The sequence below is a fragment of the Pipistrellus kuhlii genome, unplaced genomic scaffold (genome assembly GCF_014108245.1).
Source record: "Pipistrellus kuhlii isolate mPipKuh1 unplaced genomic scaffold, mPipKuh1.p scaffold_m20_p_13, whole genome shotgun sequence".
Classification (NCBI taxonomy): Eukaryota; Metazoa; Chordata; class Mammalia; order Chiroptera; family Vespertilionidae; genus Pipistrellus; species Pipistrellus kuhlii.
This window is the reverse complement of record NW_023425438.1, coordinates 6,358,100-6,380,611: the sequence shown is the minus strand read 5'-3', so window position 1 is coordinate 6,380,611 and position 22,512 is coordinate 6,358,100. Positions and strand designations below refer to the sequence as shown.

At 60.1% G+C, this 22,512-nt stretch overlaps 1 protein-coding gene across 1 annotated transcript in view; it reads right to left on the bottom strand.

Moving 5' to 3' along the window:
- Positions 1-7,837: 7,837 nt before the first annotated feature.
- KLHL29 (kelch like family member 29) overlaps positions 7,838-22,512 on the bottom strand; it is a 237,014-nt gene continuing 222,339 nt past the window's right edge. Inside the window, exons 7-14 of the mRNA XM_036434704.2 lie at positions 19,127-19,329; positions 17,741-18,000; positions 15,884-16,082; positions 15,546-15,728; positions 15,182-15,362; positions 12,137-12,330; positions 11,221-11,365; positions 7,838-9,313 (exon numbers count right to left, since the gene is read on the bottom strand). Coding sequence (XP_036290597.1) covers positions 9,130-9,313; positions 11,221-11,365; positions 12,137-12,330; positions 15,182-15,362; positions 15,546-15,728; positions 15,884-16,082; positions 17,741-18,000; positions 19,127-19,329 — 1,549 coding nt within the window. The 3' untranslated portion in view covers positions 7,838-9,129. The remainder of the gene's footprint in view (positions 9,314-11,220; positions 11,366-12,136; positions 12,331-15,181; positions 15,363-15,545; positions 15,729-15,883; positions 16,083-17,740; positions 18,001-19,126; positions 19,330-22,512) is intronic.

The window sequence follows — 22,512 nt, the reverse complement described above, 5'->3', positions numbered from 1 at the left end:
TTGATATCCATTTTATATACCGATGCAGTGGAATGTTATTTGACCATAAAAAGAAGCGAAGCGTTGATACGCGATACAACAGAGATGAAGCTTGAGAACACTGCTAAGTGAAAGAGGTCAGAGGTAAGGGACCATTAACTGCATGGTTCCATGTGTAGCACCTGTCCATACAGGCAGTCTACAGGGACAGAAAGGAGATCACTGTTTGCTGAGGGCTGGGGCCGGGGAGGTGGGGTGTGACTGCTGATGGGCACAGGTTTCTTTTTGAGATGATGATTAAAGCATTCTAAAATTAGACAGTGGTGATGGCTGCTCAAACCCGATGAATTGTACACTTTAAAAAGATGAATTTTATCCTGTGTGAATTATATATCGTTAAAGCTGCTATTTTTAAAACTAGAGGCCCGGTGCACGAAGTTTGTGCGTGGGTGCAGTCCCTAGGCCTGGCCGCGGATCGAAGTGTGAGCGTCTGGCATGGAAGGGCAGGTCCCAGCTGAACTCTGGGCCCTGGGCAGCACCTGGGCCCCTGCTCGCACTCACCTTGGCCTGGTGCCACCTACTCACCTGCTCCACCATCCCGCTGTGGTCCTGCTCTTATTGGAGCCTATCAGGGCCGGCAGCACCTTCACTGCCGCCTGCTGTCAGCACCGCATTGCTGACGCCCACCATGTCCCATGCCGCCTCCTTGTGGTCAGAACATGTCATTGCGAGCGGTCCAACTCCTGGTCTCCCCGTCGAATGACTGCCCGAGGGGACAATTGGCATATTAGGCTTTTATTATATAGGATAACCATCTGAGAGAGACTATGGCGACAGCCAAGGTGCGGAGTAATAAGGGCTTGAAACAAGGCACTGTCAATGGAAAAGCGCTTAGAGAAAGCAGGAGGTGAAATCCAAATAACAACTGGATTTTTATTAACAGGATGCCTAGTCCCCAAGGCTCCCCTGCCGCACAGGTTTGCACTGGAGCGGTGGCGGCGTCCGGGAGATGGAGGAATTCCGCGTGCAGAGCAGGCGAAGCCCCGGTGACAAGGAGGAGCTGCCGAGCCACCTGGAGGCTGTGGGGATGGCCAGAGCACGTCTCTCCTCGTCTCACCCGGGACGTACTTCCAGGCTGCCAGTGGAGTGAGGGAGGCCTGTCCCTACTCAGCAGGGTGCGTGCTCCGTGGGTGCAGGAGGACGTGGCCTATCCGTCAGGTCTGATCCGCTCAGAGGCTGTGCCCTCAGCTTTCCTGAGGAAGGACCCCCCGAGGCCTGCCGATGCCAGAGGGCAGCAGAGCGCACGGATGGTACGCGTGGGAAGGTGAGTACCGACCTCTGGGTGACCTGATTCCTGCTCTCCCGTGGGGAAGGCGGACTTCTGGGAGCTGGGTCCGTCCCCGTTTGACTTGGCTCCTTGGCCCAGGTGGGAAAACACTTCTTTCTTTTATCGGACATCAACAACTCCTAAATACGTTATTACTAAGCAGTAAATGTCATGGGACAAAAAGAGCCCCTCCACCGTAGTAACAAAAACTGTACAATGACGGGATTAAGCTTCAAAAAGAATATATAACACCCATCTTAAAACAGACTTACTTAGATGTTAATACCTCCACCTAGAGCTTTTGGGAGTTTAAAAAAAAAATAGCATTTAAAAAGTGACAGGATGAAAGTTGCCATAGAAAAACATCAAGATTTATTCTGAAATTACTAGAGGCCCGATGCATGAAATTCGTGCAAGAGTAGGCCTTCCTTTCCCAGCCTGCCGGCCCCGGCTTCCCTCTGGCACCCGGGCCCGGGCTTCCGTCTGGAAGGACATCTGGTCTAATGAGCACATTACACTTTCATCATCATAGATATCAGGATAAAAAGAAAAGCAATAAGACCATAGAATAATAGACCCCACACAGGTCTGAACCTATGGGAATAATACAAGAGGGAGTTGGTGTTTCAGATCTCAGAGATTACTTAGGAAGAGCAATTGAGGGGTGTGTGTGTGTGTGTGTGTGTGTGTGTGCGCGCGCGCGTGTGTGGTGTAGGGGGAATGTTAGAGCTCTACTTTATATCCTCCACAAAAGTACTTCAGGATAGTGGGTTTAAGAAGGAAACATGAAAAATAAAAAGATAGGTTAAATGTAAATATAAAAGAACGAAAAACTATATACTCAGGATAAAGGAAGCCTTTCAAAACTATCAAAGCTAGGCTTGATTACATAGTACTTTAAGGTTCTCTTCAATGAAGGACAAAATTTGCAAGACAAATGATAAACTGGGAGTAGATATTTACCGTACACATAACTGAGAAAGGGTTATTAAAGGTCATAAGATATAAAGAGATCCCATCAATAAAACACAACTCGGTAATAAAACACAACAAGCTAGCAAAGGATGTAAACGGGAAATTTACAGTAGAAGTACAAGAGGCCAAAACGTATTTTTTATCTGCGACAATAAGCAAAAACATTTTAAAGTTTGCCAGTATTTAGTATTGGTGAGGGTGCGGGGGACTGGAACTCCCATCACACTGATTATGGCAGGATGGTACTAGCAAATGCTTGTAGAGCAAGTTGGTGGTGCCCCTTGCAGCGGAGCGTGCTCAGTGCGGTGGGGGTGGTGCCCCTTACAGCGGAGCGTGCTCAGTGCGGTGGGGCTGGTGCCCCTTACAGCGGAGCGTGCTCAGTGCGGTGGGACTGGTGCCCCTTACAGCGGAGCGTGCTCAGTGCGGTGGGGCTGGTGCCCCTTACAGCGGAGCGTGCTCAGTGCGGTGGGGGTGGTGCCCCTTACAGCGGAGCGTGCTCAGTGCGGTGGGGCTGGTGCCCCTTACAGCGGAGCGTGCTCAGTGCGGTGGGGCTGGTGCCCCTTACAGCGGAGCGTGCTCAGTGCGGTGGGGGGGGGTGCCCCTTACAGCGGAGCGTGCTCAGTGCGGTGGGGGGGGGTGCCCCTTACAGCGGAGCGTGCTCAGTGCGGTGGGGGTGGTGCCCCTTACAGCGGAGCGTGCTCAGTGCGGTGGGGAGGCACGTTAGCCTCCTGTCTCCCAGGTGCCGAGGGCGTGATGTGCCCTTCGGGGCAGAGATGGCGCAGCCAGGGCCCGGGTGTTCTCCCCTTTGCTCTCCCAGGCCGGGTTACGTCGGATGGGAACTCCCTGAGAGTTCGTTGCATTGGAAGGCTCACGGTAGCTTCAAGAGAGACAGCAATGGGTGGGCTGGCGTTTCCGTGGACTCCCATCCCCCCAAGTTTCGCTGAGACTCTTAGCAGGCGTTCCTAACCTGGCTCTGGAAGAGGACGGTGTCTGACCCAGCTGACGGTACCCCATCCCAGAACTCTCTTGAGAACAGACTTTGGGAAGGGGGGGGGGGAGGAGCCTTAGTCTTGGGGTCCTAAGAGCTGAGGGATGTGGAGAGGCTGTGTGGTGCCCCGCAGGCCCTCCGAGGCTCGCTGAGTGGGGCCTGACCTCTGACGGGCCTCAGGCCCAGGCACTGCCTCCCCTGAGCCTCACCTGTGCAGGGGGTACCACCCTCTGAGGATGGTTCGGAGGATTAAGTGCGATGATGCCTGGAGGACACAGGCCTGGTGTAGCCATGACTGCGAAGTCCCTTAACTTTTCCGACATCGTTTCCTTTGAAAGAGTGAAGACGGTGACCTGTGCCTTTTAGGGTAATTGAAGGGGTGCGGTGAGATCCTGTGTGCGATTGTGTCATATAAATACCCGGAGGCCTCATTGGAGAAGACCTCCCAAAGGATCTGGGCCACTCGTTCAGAGTTTTAGCACTCACACAGCATCCTTATGTGGAAAGAGAGTTTTCCCTCCTCCGTTTTTTCCTTTTCATCTTATTTGATCTGAGATTAAATGTTGATGTTCTTTTTTCCCTTGCACTGAAAGATATAATTCACTCCCAAGCCTTTAGGGTTTTTTTTTTAATCTTGTTTATTACTGACGATCATTTTCTTATATGTCATTCTTTGTTATTTTATTCTGAGCCCTAACTTTGCTTATGGCGCCCAGAGTAGGAAATAATCTTTGACAGTGTCTTAGGCTGTAGGGGAAAGATCACTTTCTGCCCCTCATTCCCCATTCAAAAAGAATAGATCTTTATTATAAAAGTAACGCCATCACTTTATATATGTTTTAGAAGGAAGGAAGAAAAATTGCCCACAGTCCCGCTGGGGCAACTAATGGTAGTTTATGACTGTGAACCTGTCACTTTTCTCTAAATATTTTATGTATCTTTACATACATACCTTCCATAAGCGCAATCATACACTGTGGGCCTTCCTCGGCTAACGTTTTCTTTGTGGCTGCGTGTCTTTGGGACCCGTCTCGCAGATTGTGAGGGTCCTAGGCTTTAAGTGCTCAGCGCGGTGTCTGGCAGATGGGAGCGTCGGCCATTCTCCTGTGACTTCTCAAGAGTCTGTGCTATCTCCTATGATGCCTAGATGTGAATTCCCCGGTCAGGTGTTCTTCAGGTTTTTGAGAACTGGCACTTGCTACGTTGCTTCTGAAAAGGGCCATTTCCGCTCACAAAGCCCTTGGCACACCTCAGATTTTCACCAGTCCTCCAGGTCCCCTCCCACCATTTAAAAAAAAATTCTTTATTGATTTCAGAAAGGAAGGAAGAGGTAGAGAGAAAGAGAGAGCCAAGACTGGTTTGGCTCAATGGACAGAGCGTCGGCTTGGGGACTGAAAGGTCCCGGGTTCGATTCCGGTCAAGGGCATGTACCTTGGTTGCGGGCACATCCCCAGTAGGGGGTGTGCAAGAGGCAGCTGATCGATGACTCTCTCTCATCGATGTTTCTAACTATCTCTCTCCCTTCCTCTCTGTACAAAATCAATAAAATATTAAAAAAAAAAAAAAAGAAAAAAGAAAAAAAAAAAAGATCCACAAAAGAGAGAAACATCAATGATGAGAGAGAATCAGTGATCGGCTGTCTCCTATCATGCCACCCACTGGGAATCAAGCCCGCAACCTGGGCATGTGCCCTTGGCCAGAATCAAACCTGGGACCCTTCAGTCCGCAGGCCGACACTCTCCCCACTGGGCGCCTTTAGCTTTGGTAAGATGACTTAGCAGGTCAAGGTGTTTCCTCGTTATTTTAAGTGTCATTATGCAAAAGACTGCCAGTGTTGAACTTTTTTGTTGAGTGTTTCCTAGCAATGTTTTTTCCTCGTGGGGTTTCTTTATGACCTATTTAACAGTTGGAACCACTTAAAATTTTCTTATTGAATTTCATGGGCCCTTAAAAAAAGACATTAGTCCTTTGTCACAGGAACTGCAAGTATTTTTCCTGACTTAGTCTTGTTTTGGCTGTGGGTTTTTTTTTTAAATTTTTTTTTAATTTTAGCACAATGCATTTTCTTTTTTCTCTTTTTAAAAAAATATATTTTATTGATTTTACACAGAGAGGAATTGAGAGGGACAGAGAGTTAGAAACGTCGATGAGAGAGAAACACCGATCAGCTGCCTCCTGCTCCCCCCCTCACCCCCCACACTGGGGATGTGCCCGCATCCAAGGTGCATGCCCTTGTCCGGAATCGAACCCGGGACCTTTCAGCAGGCCGATGCTCTATCCATTGAGCCAAACTGGTCCCGGCTTGGCTGTTTTTTTAAAAACTCTCTCTCTCTCACTCTCTCTCTCTCTCTCTCTCTCGCTCTCGCTCTCTCTCTCTCTCTCACACACACACACACACACACACACTCACACACACACACACACACACACACACGCACACACGTGAGCCACCTCCTGTCTGTGGCTGTCACAGCCACCTGCTCCCCATCCACTCTGCCGGACGGTAGCACCCCGAGTCCAGCAGGAGAGACTCCCAGCCTCTCGGGCTCCTAGCGGAGTGGACACATGTTCGTCACGGGACATGGAATGTGCTTTACCACCGGGAGTGCCGTCTGAAGGACACAGGCTCTGCTCAGACCCGGGAGCGTGTTTCCGTGGTTTCGGGGAGTAGAGCAGACAGGAAGGAGCTGACAGGACTATTGCTTGGATTTGATGACAGGCTGTAACTGCAGCTCTTCCCAGCTGGGGTCCTCCGGCCCCCAGCCTTTCCTCTAGGCCCCGGGTCTCTGAGGATGTCCCGGCAGATGCGCATGGGGCATCGCGAGGCCTCGGCCAGGCTCTCCGGGCTCCCACGCTCACCTGCCCCCGCCCAGCTTTTCTCAGATTGTTTTCCTGCGAAGAGACGCTAGGATTCGAGGTTGGTTTGCCGATTAAGAAATGCTGCTAACCCTACCTTCTCCTCCGAAACTTCTTTCCCTGCAGGAGGGTGCGATCCTGCCTGGGGGCTCCATGTTCACCTTGGGGAGCCTTGCGTGGGCTTCCTTAGCCAAGTCCCTCTGCGTGACGTGCTGGCCACCAGCCTTGGGCGTGGTGGGAGGCGGGGCGGCCGCCGTGTCTGGATCTCAGGGTGGAGGCCACGCCGTGCTGTCCTTCTGGAGGAAGTGTGTTGTGTTTCTTCTCAGGCTGAGGAGCTGGAGTTGCCATGTGGCCTTGGCAGCCCCTCAAGAAGGATGCCAGACGCGGGAGTCAGACCCGAGGGAAGCTGACTCTGAGGCTTCCGGTGGCACTGGTATAATAAGAGCACTTATGCTCAGCCGGTGTGGCTCAGTGGGTGCGCACTGATCCATGCACCGAGAGGTTGCTGGATCCATTCCCAGTTGGGACACGTGCCCTGGTTTCAGGCTTGGTCCCTGGTGTGTGTGTGTGTGTGTGTGTGTGTGTGTTGGGGGGTGGTGTGGGAGGCAGCCAGCCTATGTTTCTCACTTATAGTTCTCTCTCCCTCTCCCTTCCTCTCTAAAATCAATAAAAACACTTGTTTTTTTTTTTATAAAAAGAGAACTGACAACTAAAGGGAGATCCTCAGAGTCATTCCAGACTGTTTGCCAACTCCCTTTCCATTTAAAAAATATATTTTATTGATTTTTTACAGAGAGGAAGGGAGAGGGATAGAGAGCCAGAAACATTGATGAGAGACATTGACCAGCTGCCTCCTGCACACACCCCCACTGGGAATGTGCCCGCAACCAAGGCTCATGCCCTTGATAGGAATCGAACCTGGGACCTTTCAGTCCGCAGGCCGACGCTCTATCCACTGAGCCAAACCGGTTTTGGCAGTCTCTTTCCATTTGCCCTAGATTCTTGGCGGCCCTTCCAGCTCTGTCCCTTGCCAAGGAGCCCTATCCTCCTCCCTCATCTGCGTGCAGGTGCGTGACGGAGCCCAGACGGCTGATGCCCGAGGCGGAAGGACCCACGCTGGCGTTCCTCATCACCATGGCCAGGACGAAGGCACACGAAGACATCTCACGGACGTCCGGGTCTAGATCTATAAATATATTTATTATAATATAACAAGAACTTAACAATAAACATATACTATGTACAATACCGTTACAGAGAACCCTGTTTATGTCATTCACAGAGACCGCCAGCTTTGCTCCAGTGTGATGGGCGAGGAGAGAGACGGAGTTCCGCTGCCACCGGTGCCGAGCCCGCCGACCGCTAACACCTCCTTTGGAGGCAGACGCACAGCCCACGCGGACGCAGCCCCAGCCCCGCCCCGGGCAGTTAGAGATTTGTGCTCCAGTCCTTGGGTTCACACTTGCACCCTGTTCGACATAAATACTTTGAAGGACATACAGCGTATGTAGTTTTGTGCTTATTACTTTTTTAAAAGAATAAATAATAGTAGGAACTGCATAACGAAGCCTGGCAGCGCGTCCCCGTGGGAGCCCCCCACACACAAACCTCCCCCCGGCCGTGCGGGCCCTGGAGCTCGGTCGCCAGCGCGGAGACACGGGGAGCGTGGCCTGTCCTTCCCTCCTCGTAAGTGGCTTTTTAAAAATCTTTTAAAATCGTGAAATGCAAGTTGACGTCCCAGATATAAAAATGGTAAATGTGTATTTGGTACCAACTTCAGCGACACAGGCCATGGCCGCGGCACTTCTCCCGCCCCGGAATGGACACTGACCGGCGGGCAGGTCCTTCCCTCTGAGCCACCACAGGCGGTCTCCCTCCTGGTTTCTCTCTCTCTCTCTCTAAGAAGCTGCTAGAAGATTCTGCCCGCGCCCCAGGCCTCGGCTGCCCCATCCAGGTGCCCTCCTCCGGAGCTGTGCCTGTCCAACACAGGCCCCTGTGCTTTGTGGACACTCTGCCCGTCCTCCACCCCCCGGCCCGGCCTCAGCCTCCGCCTCTGCCGGGAGGGAGCTGGCGGCCTCCTGCTACAACAGCCTCTTTACCGGACACGTCCCCAGCTCTTAGGGGGCTGTCTGGGCGGTACTTTTTCTAAAAATAAAACGGGTGCCTCTGCGCCACCCGGAAGAGATCCATCCTCTCCTCTGCGCGTAGGAAAACCGGAGCCCGGGCCGCCCCGGCGGGACCTCCCCGAGCTCCCCTCGCCTGGCCGCCGCCTCTCCGCTTAAAAAATAGCCTTTTGTTTATCGAGAAAATGCCTCGGAAAGCTAAATACTTCGTACTGGGTAAGAGAAAGCTAGCACAATCATCCTGTCCTTCTGCAGCAAAAACGTGGTAGAAAGACCTGGGAGGACACACGCTCTCCCAGCCGTCCCTGCGGCTGCCCCGCGGCGGCTCCGGCCAGGGCGGGCCCTGCGCGGGGACCAGCAGCCCCCGGCCGCGCATTCCGCCCCTGCGTTCCCTCGGCCGCCGGGAATGCAGACTGGTTCAACACACAACGGGCATCAAAGTGGTAAGGACACTTTGATCTCACTCCCAGGGCGCCTGACGCCTACCATCGGCACAGGAGAGCCGATCTATCATCCGTGGTGGCCCCGGGGTCCGGCTTGCTCTGCGGGAAGGAAAAAACAGCCGCGCTCTCCCAGTTGAAAAATATGTGAGACTCTATTGCACCGGGCAGAGGGGGCGCCTCCGGCAGAGCAAGGCCCCCCGCGGAGCCCGAGGCTGGCCGGCGGGCGGGCGGGCGGGTCCCTGTGCCCCGGGCTCAGCCCGGCTCCCCGAAGGCCAGGGTGACTCCCGACCACACCCGGTGCAGCGTATCCGGAAGCCGGGCGCCTCGGGTCCCGGCTGTGCGTGCCGGCCTCGGTGCTGCTGCTGAAAACAGACCCTGTGGGCAGCGCGTGCCTCACCGGACTCGCCCACGGTCCCCGTGGCCTCGCCGCCGCCGCCGTCAGCCGCTCTGGATGTACTTCTTGATCACCACGCAGCCGTGCCTGAACACGGGGCAGGGCATGTGCGGGAGGAGCGTCCAGGAGTTGGTGGCGGGCTCGTAGGCTTCCATGTTGCCCAGCGCCGGCCCCTCGCTGCTCACGATGCCCCCCGTCGCGTAGATCTTGCCGTCGAGCACCACGGCGCTGCCAGGGGAAGCGGGAGGGCGTCAGCCGCCGACCCGGAGACACACACAGCCGCCCGCCCGGTGAGCGGCAGCTGCCGCCGCCCTTGTGCAAAAGCCACGGGGGACCCGGCTGCTCTCCTCTGCCCTCTGCCCTCAGCTGTCTAAGGAAGGCCTCTTTCCCCGCAGCCCAGGGGGACGCCACGCCGCGCAGTGGGTGACATGTGCACCCTGGTGCCTAAGGCCTGCGGGGCCGACGAAAGAGGAACAGCCTCCTGGACGGGCTCTCAGCTCACTGAGTCCCATGTCCCGATGCCCAAGCCCAGCCCTCCTGCCGCTCAGATCCCGAGGCCCGGGGGTGTGAGGGGGGCGGGGGGGAGCACACCACTCACTAGGAGGCAGCGAAGGCAGCCGGGCCATGGCTGAGCACAGCCTGTGAGTGCAGTCTGCACCGTGGCCGGGGCTCCGTCCCAGCTTCCTGTTGCGGCTCCGTACCCGTGGCCTTACCACCCAGGACTGTGGCTGGTGCTCTCCACGGGGTCCCCGCACCCCCTCACTGGCATGGTCGCTCCTGGGAGCTCCCCACGCTGTCCTGTCTGCATTTCCCAAACCCGCCCTCCTCTCAGCCGCCCCTTATGCAGACCCACGCGTGAGGACCCACTGGAGCGAACGGCCATCTCTCCTTGGCTGTCGGCTGAACAGATACCCTTTGAACGCCGCCGCCCCTTCCTGCAATCCCGAGCCTCCGACAACATGTCAGCCTAGCCGGCTCAGCGGACGCCGGAGGTCCCTCAATTGCCCCCACCATCAGGGCCCCACACCCCTCCCCTTGGGGCCCAGCTTCTCCCCGAGTCTCCTGCAAGACCCACTCAAAGCTCCCCTCTGCGTTCCGTCTTCCTGCGCCCACGCTGGGTCTCGGAGGAGGCCTGGGAGTCCTCCCACAGCCCTGCTCAGACTCCGCTCCTCAGCAGCGGGAGTGAGGCGGAGGTGCCCGGTGCACACCATGGGAGGGTGCGACGTGAGGAGGGCTGTGGGGCCTTCGCCTTGTCCCGCTGCTAGGACCTCGGGGGAGGAGGGTTCCCTCTCCAAGGTCACACCGCAGGCTGGGGTGTTAACGAGGCCACACAAACGGGGGCTGTGTCCGTGCTCCCCGCGGTCCACACCGAGGACCGGTGAGCCCTCTGCAGGGCTGAGCTGTCGCTATGGAAATGCTAAGAAGGGGGTCTCGGGGCTCCTCTGTATTCCCCGTTCCTCTTGGCCCAGGAACGGGGTGGAGCAGCGGGTCTGTGTCTCACTGCCCCGGGGAGTCCGTTTTTCTGGGCCACAGGGCCAGGGCGACGGGGCACCAGGCCACACACTGACCTCGCCCATGCTGTCCTGGGGACAACACGCGTGTGTTTCTGCCCAGGTGGCTGTGAGACTCCGAGTGCCACTCGCTGGGCCCAGCTCCGAAGGGCCCCCGGGATCATTGCACCATCAGAGCAACACCCCCCCACCCCCCGACAGAAGCCGCTGGTCCCCGGGAGGGCTTTGTGCAGCCCTGGCCTGGCGCTGCCCCTGTCTGCCATGGGTAGGTGGCCCTGGGGGAAGCTGACCGACAGCCCCACCTCGTCCTCCCGCCCAGGGAAGGTGTGGCCTCGAAGGACCCGGGCAGGTCCCCGTGGGAAGCCCTTCCTTTCTGGCTCGGAGAGAGATGGGGCCCGCTGAAGCCAAGGGCTGGGCTCTGGGCCAGGGGCTGCCTCGGGCGGGCGCTCCACACTCTGCCGGGCACCAGCGCCCACGCCTGCATCTGCCGGGGCCGCCGCTCTGGGCCTGGGCCCCCCTTTGGTCCATGCATGGAGGTCACTCATTGCGCTCAGACCTCTCCTTCTGTCCCGCCCTCCCGCCCCTCCTCCTCCCCGCCGGGCGGAATGGCCGCCGCCCGCTCACCTGCAGAACTGGCGGGAGTGGTTCATGTTGGGGCCCGCCTTGATGTTCCCCTTCTCGGGGTCGTAGATGGTGGTGGCCCTGGCGTAGGCCCCGCCCAGGATGAACACGAGGCCGTTGAGGGTGACGGCGGGCGCGTACTTGTTGTCTGTGGGGAGAGCGGCCAGGCGGTCAGGGCCCGGCTCCGGCCTTCTCTCCCCTCCTCCTCCTCCCCAGGGACCCCCCCAGAGCATTGTTCTGCAAACTGCGGCTCTTTGGCCCCTTGAGTGTGTCTCTTCCACAAAACACCACAGCCTGGGTGAGTCTATGTTGAAGACGTGGCGTTAGAAGAAGTTTAAGTTTCAAAAATGTGGCTCTCCAAAGAAATGTTGCCGAAACCGGTGTGGCTCGGTGGATAGAGCATAGGCCTGCAGACTGAAAGGTCCCGGGTTCGATTCCGGTCAAGGGCATGTGCCTTGGTTGTGGGCACATCCCCAGTAGGGGGTGTGCAAGAGGCAGCTGATCGATGTTTCTCTCTAATCGATGTTTCTAGCTCTCTATCCTTCTCCCTTCCTCTCTGTAAAAAAATCAATAAAATATATTTAAAAAAAAAAAAGAAAAAAAAGAAAGAAATGTCCGTCGTTGTAGTGTGGATACTTGGCTCTGCGGACTGACGAGTTTGCCGACCACTGGCCCAGAGAGGCCTCCGGGTCACGGCCTGGCCCGTGGATGGGGCCCGGGGCTGGGAGGCACACGGAACAGCCTGTCCCCGGTCCGGGCGGTGGGATCCACAGCTGCACGTGGGCTGGGCTCGCCGCCCCTGGGCCTGGGTCCACAGAAGCATCGAGCTGAGCCAGCCCCTGGGCCTGGGCTCTGAGACCCAACGGAACGACACGGTGGGGAGCCTGTCGGGCCCCGGGCGGGGGGACGTGGTTCTCACCGATCATCGGCGACTCGATGAAGCTCCAGGAGTTGGTCTGCGGGACGTAGGACTGGAGGACGCCCGCCGCCCGGCCCGCCTCGTTCACGCCCCCGAACACGTAGATCTTGCCGCCGCACACGGTGGCCGCCGCCGAGTGCACGGCCTTGGGCAGCGGGGCCACGGCCTCCCACTGGTTGGTGATGGTGTCATACCTGCCGAGAGGGGAGAAGATGCCCTGAGGTCAGGGTGGGCCGGTGCAGGGCAGGAGGCAGCAGATATCGGGGGCGCCACTGGCACAGCCTGGGCCCCTAGGAGGAGTCACTCAGGCCACGGGGCACTGGCCCGCACTGGCCCTCCCAGCCTTCCTGCTCACCGGAGAAGTGAGGACCGGACAGGGGGGCGTGGGAACAGGAAGCAGACGGCAGAGGAGGGGAATTGGAATTGAGCAGGTCGGGCGGGGAATGGGACCTCTCAGGTCTGTCTTCCCGGGCCACGTCGGGCCCAGGTCTCAGCGGCTGTGCCCTGTTCCTCGTGCGCTGGCCGCTCCGCGCTGGCCCGTCCGCACTGCCGGCTGCTCCTTCGTGTGCTGCGGACCCAGGTGGACCTCCTCCTGCTCGCTCTCCTCCCAGCACCTCTCCCCCGGGAGCACACGGCCCACTTGTTCCCATGGACCTCCTTGCACCATGAGCCGTGACCCGGCCACAGCTCAGCGACCGCGGAACACAGCCCTGGCTCCGGGAGGGGGCGAGGGGACCACGGTGGCACGGCCAGCTCGGAGCCGTGAAGACTCAGCTTCTGAGAGAGGCTGAGCTCCCTGACTGAATGAAGGCCCGGCTGAAGACGTGCTAATAGGGATGCAGTGAGTGTCTCCTTGGACAGTGTCAAACGTTCAGGTGTCCGTTTTCTAAGCCAGGATGGCGGAGAGCCAAGGCGCTCCTGCAGAAGGGCCAGAGTCGGTCGGGGGCGGTGTGGCCCTTGGTGCAAGGGCACATTCCGCCCAACGCAGCTCTCCCTAGAGCCTGGGGTTCCAGGTGGCTGCTGGCCAAGCCACAGCCCTCCGTCCCCTCACACCCTGGAGGATATGCCGATGACATGCAATGACCACGAGGAGGCGCTCCACTCCGATCATTTATCCAGTGGCCACAGCTCTGTGATAGATGGCTATCAACTACGAGACTCGGTGATTTATATAATGATATCGTACATGCTTGTCTGTTGTACTGTTGTTTTCATCTCTAATCACATAATCTTGCTCTAGTCCTGCGATATAATTATAATGCACCATATATTGCATTCATTATCGGTAGGAGAGCAAATTTGTACCATCAGTGCTTCCTGGGGAACAAGTACCCTGGTACATGTCCCTCGTACCCCCACCTTCCTGTCACCCTGTTTCTCATCGTTGCCACCGTGTGCCATAGCGCTCCACCTGCCCAGAGGGCTCAGCTCCACCCCTTGGGAGTCCTGCCCCCTCCCCCTCACTTGCACTCACACCACCCAGGGGTCTTCAAGTCTGCGAACAATCCTTAGCAGGCCAGCAGGCAGACCCAGGAGGCTGACAAAGGGCACCTGCTGTCCTGGGCTGCTCCGTCTCCTGAGTGCCAGGGTGTCTGGTCACTCTGTGCCCACCTTCGGGGGGGAAGCCGGGAGAACTGCCCCCGGGCCCATGGGCAGTGGAATTCATCCGCCTCCTCCTGCATTTGATCCTCAAACAAATCCCGGTATTTATCAACAAGTGTAAGTTTGCAAAGTGAGTAATCAACGTCTTAGGAGATTAAAAACAGCTGACAAAAGCAAGACAGGAGGACGGCTCCCGCTCAGTCTGCTCCGACCTAGACAACGTCTCCTGCTCCCCGCGCTTGTGACTGGGTGACCAACGAGTGGGAGCAGAGCTTCCGAAAGGCCTGGGCATGGGGGCCACGGTGGGCCCTGCCAAAGGCTGTCAGCGCCGGGGCTGACCGGGGGGGAGGGGGGGAGCCACGGCAGGATCCGTGGGCATGTACCTTGGTTGTGGGCACATCCCCAGTAGGGGGTGTGCAGGAGGCAGCTGATCGATGATTCTCTCTCATCAATGTTTCTAGCTCTCAATCCCTCTCTCTTCCTCTCTGTAAAAAAATCAATAAAATATATATATTTTTTAAAAAAGGGACAAATTAGCCGGCGAGGGAAACGCACACAAGGAGGGCCCATGTGGGCACAGGGCTGTCCCACAGGGACCTCTGCTTCCAGTGGCGCTGGTGACGTGGGCGGGGCGGTGGGCTGGGCGTGGGGGGGCCGTGGGGGAGGGCTCCGGGGTCCTGGCTGTGTCCTGTGCTGGAATAGGGGCGGCTCAGCCTCCCTCCTCACTCTCTGGGGCGTCCGTTTTCCTAAAAGCAGGCCTGCCTCGAAGCCTCCGCCCACGCTGCTGCCGCTCCCCGGCCTACACTGCCCCCTGTAGGTGGCCCCGGCTTCAATGGCCCGTGGAAGCCGGCGGGCATACACACGGGGTTCCGGGGCCCACTGGCTTCTGTTCTCTCCGGGAGAGGTCTGGAAGACTGGCGATTACGCTTGTTGATAAATGCAGGGATTTGGTTGAGGATCAAACACACCTGTGTGCAGAGCTCCTTCCCGTGTCGGAAGAGGATTTCCTGGTCTGGGCGGGATGGAGGGGGAGAGGGGCTCCCAGGTGTGGAACCCCGCGCTCGGCAGGGACACGGGGGCACGGTCATTGGAATGGCACCCATTTGGGCCAACAGCTCCTGCTTCCCCTTACATCCCAGCCAACCCGGTCCCGGCGCGTCCTCTCCAGCTAAGCCCCACCGGTGCCTCCCCTGCCCCGCCCCCGGGGTCTCAGGTCTCCCACCGGAAGGGGCTGCTGGACAAGAGAGTCCCATGTCAGTAACCGGCAGCTGGGGGCCTGCTACCTCCCCATCCCAGGCCTCTCACTCTGCAGGGCATCCATGGCCCCACCGACGTCCAGACTCTAGTGGCTCAGGGTGGGTGCCGGGAAGGAGGAGGAGAGTTTAGCTTCCGATGAATTTCAGAGGATGCCCCCCTGCCCCCCGGGTGGCCGTGGCCCCTCACCTCTCCACGTGGTCCACGTTGCCGGCCACGCCCAGGCCCCCGAGGGTGTAGATCTTCCCGTCGTAGACCAGGCTGTTGTGCCGGCAGCGGGGGACGGTCATTCTGGAGACGAGGTTCCAGTTGTCCAGCAGGGACATGTAGCACCAGACGTCGGCCAGCGTCACCCCGGACTCCATCCCACCTGCAGAGGGGGGAGGCGCAGAGAGCAGGCGGGGCGTGAGGAGGGGCCGCGCCAGGCTGCCCAGCCCGGGGGCGGGTCCGGAGGAGGCTCTGCCTCCGGAGTCAGCACTCCCGGCCCTCGGTGGGTGTGCGAGAGGGGAGGCGCCCAGGCCCCACGCCCCTCCCCGCCGCCCCCGGGCCTCACCTGAGAGGTAGATGTTGTCCCCGGCGCTCACGACGCTGAAGAACTCGCGGTCGTAGAAAGGCAGGGAGGCCAGGGGGTACCACTTGTTGTTCTGCGGGTTCCAGCAGGTGACGGCCACCAGGGAGCGCTGGGTCATCCCCACCATCTGCCGGCCCCCGACCAACACGATGACCTCGGCCACGCCTGCGGACACGGGTGGACATGCTTGGGACCGCTCTCCCCCTCCCCCCCACCTCTCACACCTGCAGTATCTGCACCCGGCGCCTCTCTGGGGCCCACCCGGAGCCGGGCCGCCCCGGGACACCGGGTGTGCGGGGCTGGGGCATGGCCCCCCATACCTGCGGAGAGGCGCGGCCGGGTCCGGGGCGTCTGCATCTCCTGGCGGGCGTGGGGGAGCATGTGGTAGCGCTTGGCCTCGTTGACCAGGTCCCGGCAGGCCTCCGAGGACTTGATGAGCTCCTCGTTGTCCACCACGTTGAGCAGGTAGCTGGGGTGGATGAAGGGCAGGCGCACCACGGCCAGGAGCTCCGCTGCGTACTGGCCGGGGGACACGGGGCTGTCAGACCGGGCAGGGGGCCGGCCCTGGGCGGGCACGGAGGCTGCTGCCAAGATGGCTCAGTCTTGGGCCCCTCGAGCGTTTAGCAAAGGCCAGCTTCGGAGGACCCTAATTAAGTCAATTACAACGTACCTACCTATAGAGTTTAAGTTTTAAAAATGTGGCTCTCCAAAGAAATGTCAATCATTGTACTGTTGATCTTTGGCTCTGTGGACTAATGAGTTTGCCGACCACTGACCCAGCTTCGGCAGAGAGAGAAGGAAGCCCCCAACCCCGGCCAGTTTGGCTCCGTGGACAGAGCATCAGTCTGTGAGCTGAAAGGTCCCGGGTTCGATTCTGGTCAAGAGCAAGTACTTTGGTTGCGGGCTTGATCCCTGGCCCTGGTCAGGGCTCATGTGGGAGGCAACCCATCGATGGGTCTCTCTCACATCCATGTTTTTCTCTCTGTCTCTCCCCCTCCCTCCCACTCTCTGTAAGAATCACTGGGAAAATATCCTCCGGTGAGGACTAACAGCAACAAAAAGACAGCTCCCAGCAGCTGGGAGCGATGAGAGGGAGGAACCGGGAGGTCTGGCCAGCTGCAGCTGACTGGGGGGTGGACTGTCCGTCTGTCCCTGCAGCTCCTCACTCTCACCTCCACCCCCATCGCGGGCCTTTGCTCCACGCCGGGCTGCAGGGGGCTGAGGTGGAGGGCCCGAGCCTCGAGCCTCGGAGAGGGGTGCCTGGGGCAGGAGCCCAGGAGCAGGTGGGAGTGCCCAGGAGAGCTGATGGCCATCAGCTTTGGGAAGGAGATGATGATTGACAAGCTTGCCAATCACAACCGTCAGAACCTGTGTCCCCCCAACACCCACCAACAACCCCCTTCAGGGGCGTCCCTCTGCCTCAGCCTGGCGCTTGGGCCTGCCACAGAGCGGGAGCTGCAGGGCGGGAGGGAATCTGGCGGGGACTGGAGGCAGGACAGCTCAGGGGTGACCGGGCATCCTGGAGGCCGGGGAGGCCTCGGTGCGAGGGGAGAGTGAGCGAGGAGAGGGAGCGAGGAGGCACAGGTGGACCACAGTGTGGGCACCTGTGCGGCTAACCTGGCTCCCAGGGTCCCCCCTGTGGGAGCCACAGCAGCTCCATCCGAGGGCCTCCAGCTGGGCTTTCTGGCCCGGAGACCCCGCTGGGGTGTGTTTGGTGTCCTCCCCCAAACCCCCCCTTCCTCCTGCCTGGATCCGGCCCTGACTGCCCCGGCCGCCCGCTCCCGGGGACTCACTTCCTGTGTCCTGTGTGCGCGGGTGCCTCCACCTTCCCAGGAACCAGCGCATGGGTGTTCCTCCCGCTGGAGGGAGCTCAGCGGAGCTCCGGGTGCCCTGCCTCGGGCACACTCCTCCCCGAAGGGCCCCGATGCTGTGCCCCAGGCCCTGTGGCCTCTCGCTCAGCTTGGGTCTCCTGCCGGTGGAATGCCAGCCCTGGAGAGCCAGGGGCCTGGTTTTGCATCTCTCACCCCTCCCTTCGCCTGCCTGCTGCCCCGGAAGCGGTTGCAGCGTCCCTGGGGCGGGGCCTACGGGCAGCCCGGCTTCTACTTCCTGCCTCCTGGCCCCGATGCCCCGATGCCCGAGCCGAGTGGGGCCGGACCGGAAGCAGGGCCGGGCCTCACCTGTGCCCGGGACGCGGGGTCCTTCTTGATCCACTTGATGACCGTCTCGTACACCAGCTCCTCGGCCTTGGTGTTGAGGCTGTCGTTGGAGATGTAGGCGATGAAGTCGTCCTTGGCGATGCCCAGGATCTCCTCCTGGGCCGCCACCTCGGGGAAGATCTGCAGCGCGAAGGCCTTGGCCATGTGGTAGAGCTCGCTGCACTGCATGGCCTCCGCCATGGCCAGCACCCCCAGGCAGTTGCTGGCCGTCAGCTGCTTCTCTGGGGGCAAGAACACGTGGCCACTGACCGCGGGGCCCCGGGTGGGTGCCACTGGCGCTCACTGCCTGTCCCTCCGGGTCCTTCTCTGAGCCCGTGGCCGTGGGACCTGCCTCGGGCATCCAGGGTGCCCGGGAGCCCACTTCCTGTGTCCGTGTCCGGGGTTTCCCGCTGCCCCGCCCCCGCGGGCTGTCCCAGGGCCTCCCTCTGCTCCTGGGGGTCCCAGCAGAAGACGGTGAGGTATGGAGCTTCCTCACCGCCTGTGGGCCCCGGGGCAGGGGTGGGGCTCGCACTGGAGCCTGTGGTGCCTTCCATGAGTGTGAAGGGCACGCCTGGGGTCACACACCCCTATTTCAGAGTCATGGGAGCAGTAGCACGCCGTCCATGCCCACCCACCATCGCCCACAGGCCTCAGTCCACCCCACCGACCTGCAGGCCCAGCTCAGCCTGGTCACTCCCCTGACATCCCACGAATGGTTATTCCAGCCTCCAAGTGTCTGGGTCCCAGGACACCCACACTTTTGGGAGCCCAACTCTGTGGCTCCTGGCCCTTCTAGATTGCGCTATTCCCCTCCCTGCTGACCTCCCTCCCCAACCCCCGTGGTCTCCTGTCCCTAGGCTCAGCCCCTAGTTCTCTGGCTGCACTCCACGCTCAGGTTCCGATTCTGGTGACCCTCTCCCCGAAGCCGGGCAGCTCCAAGCCGTAGAATAAGTGTGTTCTCCGGCTGGGGGTCCCCGACACTCAGATCCGCAGCCCGGATGGCCGGTCTGCGTGTCCAAGAGACAGTCCACATAGGCCTGCGCGGCCACCGGTACGGATGGTGCAGGTGTGACCCGCGGCAGAGGGACATGAAGTGTGTGGCTCCTCGGTCCGTGTTTAGAGGACAGGGCTGGGAGGCCCGGGCCCAGGCTCCCAGGGCCCCATTTGTCCTCACAGAGCTGCCCGGGCCTGGGGGAGCGATGCAGAGGCCCCCTGGGTCCGTGCCGGTGAGCAAAGGCCTTTGCACACCGATACCCAAATTATCATCTTAAAAACCGCTCTGGGAACGCCGGCTGCACCTACAGGGGGTGCACACACAGTCCTCTCCCATCATCCCCGCTTCCCCGGGGGACGGCGCTCCCGGCTCACCCAGGAAGGACACGCAGACCCTGCAGAAGGTGTGGAACTGGAACTTGCTGGCCGCCTCCAGCAGCGTCTTGGCGTTGGCCGCGTCGATGACCAGGGAGCCCGTGTACACGAACTCCAGCAGCAGCTCCAGGACGTCCGCCTGCAGGTTGGACAGGACGAGCTCCAGCTTCTCCCGGCCGCCCTGGCCGCCGTCTTGCACCGACCTAGGCACAGAGACCAGGCGTCCTTACCCGCCGGCCTGGCCGCGGCCGCTCCGCACAGGCCTGGGCCTCCCTGCACGCCTCGGTCACGCCCTGCGCTCTCGGGGACACGCCAAGGACACGCCTGAACCTAACGACCTCGCGCGGGAATCTGGAAGAGAAGAGTCTGACCAGAGACGCCCAGAAAGGAACAGAAAGCCCTGCGTACCACTACTCGGCATGTCCATGCAAAAAAAGGATGCAAATCAAAAAGCATGAGCGGAGGATGGGGACGAGGACCGGGACTGGCCTCAAAGGGAAACAATACGGTTCGGCCCCGCCACCGCCGGCCCCGGAGTCGCCGCCATGCGGCCCGCGGGCCCCGGGCCTGGCCCCGTCCGCCTTTCCCTCCGGAGACCGAGGTTCCCCTGGGCTGCGCTCACAGCCCGTCCGGGGCCGTCCCTCAGCACCCCGAGAGAGACCGAGGGCCCCACGCTGCCCCGGACACTCGCTCCAACCCCACCTCCTTCCAAAAGCATATTGTTTCCTTTTAGGCACGAGGAGGAAGCCCTGCACGACATTGCTTTGGAACCGAGGACGAGACGAGACAGACGGACAGGATGGTTAGAGCTGGGACAGGGAGGGGGGGAGGGGGGAAACAACCAGGGACTTCCGCCACAGACAGCCAGCAGCCATGACCTGGGACCTGGCCCCGGGGCGGGGGGGGGCCCTCCTGCCACATGAACACGGGGTCAGAGGTCAGAGTGGCCTTGCGTGTAGAGGGGTGATGCATCGGGCTTGTGAACTGGGGGGGAGGGGGGTAAGGGAGCAGGGGAGGGACACAAATATATAAATAGGTTTATATCTGGTGTCTACAGGAAGACACGACTGTGGCAAAGAGCGGCTCCTGAGGCCTGGCAGCCGCGCGCGCCCCTCGAGGCGGACCTGGAAGGAAGCAGATAAGATGAAGCAGAAGTCACAGCGGGACAGGAAGAGAGACGCCCGGAGCAGCGCCGTCAGGAGGCAGGTGTCTCCCAGGCGGTCGGCGTGGCACCTGTCTCAGCCCGCCTGGCCAGCCCCCCCGTCTCACCGAGCCCAGGTCTGCGGGGCTGGGCTCAGCTGCGGTCCTAGAAAATGACCTCTCTGCCACCGCCCCCTCCTGAGGCGGCCGGGGGCCCAGAGTCTCCTGCCTGGCTCCTTGGGTGCCCTGTGGCTGGCAGGAGGGCACGGAGCAGGCTCGCCCCGGGAGGCCGCCTCCTGTTGGCAGGGAGCTCGGGGATCTGGGCGCCATGGGGCTGTCCCTCCCGGGCGCAGCCGTCCCCTCCCTGGCCCTCAGGCTCCTCTTCTGCAGAACAAGAGGCTGAGCTGGGTGCTAGAGTCGTGCGGGGACACCCTTCCCATGAGGCTGTTCTACCCGCAGCGCCTGGAAGAGAACTGGCCTCCGCACTGGCCTCCCAGGGCCAAGAAAGCACAGAGGAGTCCGGGCAGGGGCAGCTGCTGCCTGCAGCCTGAGCAAGTGTCTAGGGCTCCTCTCCCCACACAATGGCTCACCCTCAGGGGCCTGCAGCCCAGCAGCTGAGAGGGGAAGGCACGCCACACAGAGTCTGAGCAGAGCCCCTTCCCAAGCCCCCAGGTGGACGGTGTGGACAGCCCCCTAGCCCTCTGCTGTCGGATGGATGTCCAGGCCGGGGGTGGTGGGGGGAGCGGGAGACTGTGCTAAGTCTACACACAGCTCATTAAGTGATCACGCGAAACCAGGCCGTCTGGTCAACCTCTCACTCTCTGTCTCTGCTGCCTCTGCCTCCCGTCCTGCACGCGCCAGTCCGGCCCGTCCTCCTCACGCTCTCGGTGCTTGTGGAGGTCACCCTGGGCCGCAGCCAGGGCCAGGCTGACCAGGCCACAGCAGGTCTGCTCACCTTCTCCCAAGGCCCCAGCCTCTGTCTCCTCCTCTGGCCACCCCTCCTGCCTACGAGACCTCAGCAAAGGAGCTCCAGCTCCGTGACCTACTGAGGTGCAACTTCAGAATGCATAAGCGTGTGTACACACACACACACACACACACACACACACACGTTTGTACACGCACATGCACACACTGAAATGCATGTGACATGTGGTCCTGAGCACCCTAAGACCCCCTGTGCGGAGGGGTGTTGAGCAGATGGAAGGTCAGTGGAGCCTGTGGCCGCAGGTGAGCGAGGGGTGTAATGGGACCAGCAGGCTTCACTTGTCGGGAGATGCTGGTCTGGCCTAGAGTCTGAGCCAGGGAGAGGGTGGGGACAGGCGGTGCCTGCTTGGCTGGGGAGCACAGGGACTGCATGGAGGCACACGGATGTCCACCATGGACAGCACCACTGTCTCTCTGGTCTAAGCTGTGGCTCTGCCCCTTCCGGCACCCGGTGGGGGCACCCTTGGGGAGGAGGAGGCTGCTGGGCAAAGGATCTTCAGGGAGTGGCTGGAGGCCCCTGGGACCCGATGCCGACCTGGGCATTCCACTCACCCACAGAGGGATCCTTGGGTCCTGAGGACTGGGGCAGCTCGCCCAGGCCCGGGCCCACCCCCAGTGACGTGGGGATGGCCCGGCTCACCTCGTTCTGCCAGCATCTGGGATGTGTAAGTCTCTCCTTCTGTTATCTGGCTTTCCAGACACACCTGTGTATTCCACCAGGAAAGAGGCAGACTGCCACCCAAGATGCCTCCCCTGTACCGGGGAGGGGAGGAGAGCTGACTATGGTGCTGGAGGTCTAGCAGGTGCCCCTACGTCCAGGTTCTGTGCCCCTCAGGTCCTGTCAGCTTCCCTTGGGGAGGGAGACGGACGAGAAGCCCGGAGCCTGTCCATCCATTTTCACTCCACGGAAACAGAGACTAGAGAGTTCAGTGTGTCACTGCTCTGTGGCTTGGGAGTAGCGGGCCAGCTCTCTGTCCTGTTGGTGTGAGGAGGAGGCATCTCTTCCCTGAGGCTGGGCGTTTCCTCCTTCTGGACCCGGGGAGCATGCTGGGAAGTGCTGGCAGGGGGAGGGCACCTCTGCTGTCTCCAAAGAGGAACGGTCCCCTGTCCTCTCTGACGGGCCTGCAGCCTGTCTGGCCAGTGAAGGCAGCGGGCACTGAGCCTCCTTGTAGCCAAGGAGCTGGTGAGGGAGCCGCTCCTCCAGGGCCTGCTTGGGTAATGGCTCTGACGGTAACCCCAGCACCCCATTAGGTCTATTC